The sequence below is a fragment of the Coenobita brevimanus genome, chromosome 64, assembly GCF_032717465.1.
Source record: "Coenobita brevimanus isolate Jiangsu-jjx chromosome 64, ASM3271746v2, whole genome shotgun sequence".
Lineage (NCBI taxonomy): Eukaryota > Metazoa > Arthropoda > Malacostraca > Decapoda > Coenobitidae > Coenobita > Coenobita brevimanus.
This window is the reverse complement of record NC_137017.1, coordinates 25,601,613-25,607,196: the sequence shown is the minus strand read 5'-3', so window position 1 is coordinate 25,607,196 and position 5,584 is coordinate 25,601,613. Positions and strand designations below refer to the sequence as shown.

The 5,584-nt window shown below is 40.3% G+C and overlaps 1 protein-coding gene across 1 annotated transcript in view; it reads left to right on the top strand.

Moving 5' to 3' along the window:
- Positions 1-350: 350 nt before the first annotated feature.
- The window catches only part of LOC145404712 (limbic system-associated membrane protein-like), a 55,326-nt gene continuing 50,092 nt past the window's right edge, over positions 351-5,584 (top strand). Inside the window, exon 1 of the mRNA XM_080276262.1 lies at positions 351-522. Coding sequence (XP_080132388.1) covers positions 351-522 — 172 coding nt within the window. The remainder of the gene's footprint in view (positions 523-5,584) is intronic.

Sequence of the window (5,584 nt, the reverse complement as noted above, 5' to 3'; positions counted from 1 at the left end):
TCTGGGGATAGGGAGGGGACGGTGAGAGATGCGTGTAAAACCAGATTTCCGTTCTGTGTACCATTTTTGCACTACGCACTAAGTTTGACTTTCCCAGGACTATGGTTCTTCATTTTTTTCTTATTGTTTACTTATCCAGCCCTAGCTGACTAACCTAACAACCTAACCTAACCTGATACTAAGACAATGAACCTAACCTAACCTAGACCTTGTTGGTTTTATTTTTTTCTCTCTAACTTAACCTTACCTAACCTAACAGACTAACCTACCGTACCTAACTCACAACCAAGCCTAACCCGATATTAAGAAAACAAATCTAACCTAACCTAGACTTTCCTGGATAAGAAAAAATGCCAAAGTGGCAACAGAAACCAGCCACCGGGTCCTATCGGTGCCACCAAGTGAAGGCGTCCCTCTCCCGCACCTACAGGGTAAAGGAGAGCTTGAGCGGCGTGTTCGTGCTCCCAGGAATGTCTCGTGACCGGCACAACGCAAAGGGAGTGGTTTACGAGCAGACAACAGGCAAATGAACACTCTCTTGCTTTATACTCACCACTCTCACCCTGTGGTATGTAGAAGCACGGAAAACCACTTCACCTAAATGCACCCTTACAGTCCCATAGCCTATTTTGTACTGTATTTTGCTACCAAATAATTCTATACAACTCATGGGTGACTTTTGAACGGCAGGGGTTAGATGTAGTCTCGTATTCTCATCCCCTAGCCACCTCTTTCTTAACGATTTATTTTTGGATACGGCTGGTTAATACAATTTTGCACGTTATTTATGAGGAGTATGGTGATATTAGAATGATTTCGATGACACAGACTAGGATAGCAAGGTGTAATAAGCAAAATAAATGCTTAGGAAAAGGAGCTGGGGAACTTCTTTAACCGACGAGAATACTGGCCATGGACTTCATTAATCCATTTACAGCTAGACATCAATACACTGAAGGAGGTGAAGAGGTTTGGAAACACAAATGTCACAGAGCGTCTCCCTCCTCTGATCTTACATCCATAGTGGTTATCTGGCCTAGTGACTTACGAGTATTGTGCGTTCGGTAGACATGTCGATTTTCATTTAATGAGTTCCCTTCCCTAATTCATGCGGTAGACAGCTAAATGGCCCTTTTCATGCATAGTGCAGTGAAGACCAGCAGTTCCTCTTCAGTTTCCCCAATCGAACAATGCCTATTGAGATCTTGCTATACAAACCAACAATATTCATGTTTGTTGTCTTGCCGAATTAATCATTAATATTTAAGCGACAGGGAGGGTTGTAATACTGCTTCGCTAGTTCTTAACACCTTCGATGCTTTGTCAGTGCATAGTGAGATCTTTCAAAAGTAGCAACTGATATTCAAGCGGCTTTACAAGGCTAAAGTTCGCTTAATTGTCGCGTATTGGTTCTAACGTCACAAAGATTCATACTCCCTTTGAAAATAGTTGATGACCAGATGTAATCCGACTGGAGGGTAAATTTGTCTAATAACCAAGGACACTTCTTCCTGCGGTATAAATAAGGTCCCTCGAATTTTAAGCAACCACGACGTATTCCTCTAATTCCGTGAGAGGCCCTGTTCCGTCAGATGAAGACAAACAGATTATACTTTGAACCTCCCACGTGTAAGAGAACTATTGAGCATAACTTTACCATGTGGTCAGATCGCCCCTTGAATGAGTTGAACAAATGTGACTGTCCAGTATATATAGGAAAGAGTATTTTCATAAAACGTAGGTAATGTATTCACACGAGGGTGCATGAATTAATATTTTTTGCATGCATGTGTGGATAGAGGGAAACGTTTTGTTCTTACTTGTCTGGATATTTGGGTATTTGATAGTTGAAGCTTCTCATACTTTTGCCAATCGGTCTGTCTGTCTGTCTGTCTGTCTGTCTATGCATAGCTAAACGACAGAATCCCGGAAGGGGTGGCCACAAACACATCGCCTCCATGTCGCCCTGTTGTCTACCATTTGCTACCCTCCAAAAAACACCCCTCTCTCATAATTCTCCCCACTCCATCTTTCTAGCTCATCCTCGGTCTCTCCCTCCCCCTTTCCCCCCACGTCACTCTCATGCTTTCTCTTAGTCAGTCTCCATTTCCCATCCTCTCCATATATGCCTTCACTTTCATTTATTTCTGGATCCTACCTCAGTAAGCTGGTGCAAGAGGGATGCCTACACACCGTAACACTAATATAACGAGGCGGCTTCGCTTTCAAGTTATACAATCGCCTCTGGACTCCTTCCCTGTTCTCCGGAGGCTAACAGACTGCAGGATGAAGGCAATTTCATCCTGTTGTCCATCGGGTTCACATCCAAATGGCCCTGGAGCCACAACAATAACCTCAATCATCTTTTATGTAGGAATGGAGGTTGTGATGATGATGATGATGATGATGATGATGATGATGATGATGATGATGATGATGTAGAGTATAGAGTAAGGTCGTGGTTTTTCCTGCTTTGGTGCATTGCCTCTCAGTTTCTGGAACATGTTCATTTATTTTACTATAACATTAAGAGATATAATACCAAAATAATGGTAATGATGACTTTCTTTGTCCACTAAAGGAATCTTCCTACGTAACTCTATGACAGAGTATATGATGATGATGATGATGCTGATGCTGATGATGATGATGATGATGAGGAGGAGGAGGAGGAGGAAGAGGAGGAGGAGGAGGAGAAAGAGGGAGAAGGTAATAATAATAATAATAATAATAAGAAGAAGAAGAATGATAATAATAATGATGATAATGATGATAGTAATAATAATGATAATAATAATAATAATAATAATGATAATAATAATTATTATTTAAATAATAATAATAATTATTATTTAAATAATAATAATAATAATAATAATAATAATAATAATATAATGAAAATAGAAAATAGAAAAGGACGGAAACCCCGGGATATAAAGCAAAATGAGAAAAAATATGAGAGCTTAAGTAGGTAATAAAGGAATTTAATAAAACGGAGGGAGGTATGAAATGACGGACTGAGTGAGAACAGAGTGAGGCGAGGACGGACAGACAGACAAATAGATAGAAAGAGACAGTAACAGCTACAAAAGACAGAGAGAAGGGGTGACAGACACGCGGACAGAATGACAGGGAGTAACAGAGGCAAAAGATAGACAGATAGATGGAAAGACAGAGAGTAAGAGTGACAGGAACAACGACGAAAGAGACAGACAAACAGATTGAGAATAAAATTGGGTAGATAATAGTAAGGAATTGCAAAAAGAACTGACACACAAACACACACACACACACACACACACACACACACACACACACACACACACACACACACACACAATAATGAAGATAAATGACTGACAGACAGAAACACACAGGGACAGAGACAGATAATATAGATTGTGTGGGTGTGTGGGTGTGAGAGAGAGAGAGAGAGAGAGAGAGAGAGAGAGAGCTGCAACACACTCAGCACCAACGCATTAGGTGTGTCAATATTGCAACACTTGATAGCACTGCCGCACTCTGGTCTTTGAAAGTTGGAAGGCTGCCTAGTACCTCTTCCTAGGCGATTTATTTTTCATGTGACACCTTAGGCACTTTAATACAGTGACACACTTTTCAGCAGGTGTAGAAGAAACTAAAAATATATATGTATATAAAAAATTAGAGGTTTGGTTACTTCGGAAATTAAATTGAAATCATCCATTAGTTGATATAGAATGCTTGAGTTGATCCGACCATGAGAGGGGCAACATGGGAGTTTATTTACTACCTCTGTCAAGAAGGTTATGTTTTTGCCGGCGTTGGTTTGTTTGTTTGTTTGTCTTTCTGACTGTTAGCAGGATTAATAAAAAAAGTAATGAACGAATTTTGATGAAATATTGTGGAAGGATGGACCATGGGCCAAGAAAGAAATTTCTCAATTTGGGGGCGGATCCGGATCCAGATCTGGAGTGTCCTGCACAATATCCTCAAAAGTTCTCAGTGAATTTCAGTGAAATTTTGTGGAAAGGTGGGCCATGGACCAAGATAGACATGATTAAATATTGGGTCGGATCAGGATCCAGATCCGAATCCTTTTTAATGGCAATGGCACTGGTAGACGTATGAGCTCCCTGAGTGTTTTTAATTTATTTATTTATTTATTCTTGTGTGATTTATAGCCTTTTTCGCCACCCTCTCTTTCTAGCGACTTTTTTTTCTTTTGTACCCTCGTAAGAGCATAATAATTTTGGTGGGAGCTTTTCACATGAGAGAGGTTTTAGGCCCGTATTCTCGTCCGTTAAGGAGGCTTCCTAAAACTTTTTCCTTAGCGATTTATTTTGTTTATTATACCTTACTGTCCTCTTCTGTGTTACATAAATACTTCCAGTATTTCCATATCGTGCACAAATAACGTACGAATGGATATTAACCTGTAAAGTGAGCTTTGTGAACGCGTGACGACCGGGCGAGCGTTTGTACATATGGCTATCATAACAATTTCATCTTGTAGAACGCCAATGTTCATGGTGAGGTAGTTGAACAATAACATAAGAATAACTGAGCTAAAAACTCTCTCTCTCTCTCTCTCTCTCTCTCTAACACACACACACACACACACACACACACACACACACACACACACGCTCTCGTGCGCCCAATCAACGTATTAAAATGAAAAACAACTCATACCTCGCATGTATCACTTTCATAATACTTTTAATCGATTTCAGTGTGGAGTTTGTCAAATTAGCCCTCAGTACATTCCCTTGGAAAGCTGGGATGCCAAGGGGTTTCTTTGGTCTCATGAGTAAATATATAGCTAAAAATTTTGTTGAATGTATCTGCTACCTGCTGAAAGAATCTCATCTCTATCTCACATAGTTAAGAAGTTATTTACCTCTGAAAACCACCGCTGTTGGCCGTGTCGTGACTGGCCGGGCCGGGCCGGATCGTGTCAGGTAGCTCATTTCTCAGCTGAACGTGGTGTAAACATCGCTTCACTACGCTTGCTCGCTTCGTTCGCTGCGTTCGCTCGCTCGTAACCAGCCATATTCAGAAATAAAGTGTTAAAGAAGAGGTGTTAGGGAGCCTCCTTGCCCGAAGAGAATACCACCCATGGGCTTACTCAACCCCTTTACTATACTCTGTTCACTTTAGCATGGCCAAAAGTCTCCACCTCTTCATCTTGAATGCTGGGGTAATGCTAGTCGGAAGAACTGCTACAGAAAGGATGTAGAAACACATTATTATCTTTTTCTGCCGCTAATCTACGTGAAATAAACTGCAAAAGGATGAAAATTTGGGCCAAGTTATTGTTAATGAACTGTGATAAGAATCTTAAGCTGAATAAAATCGTCTGGTGGGTTAAGAAATATTAAAAATAAAATAAACTCTGGGTTATCTCAAAGATCCGCGTCATTAGGTTCAATAAGCATAACAAAACTCTACAGCCCAAATCCACGGTAGGAGATTCTAACAGCATCGGCAAATAAGACCATAGTTAGCCTTATTGCAGTAGCTTTATTATATTTAGCCCTAAACCGTTTGCTATAATTCATTTAATAATAACTACTTCCGCTAATCTTCGTGAGTTCGAGCC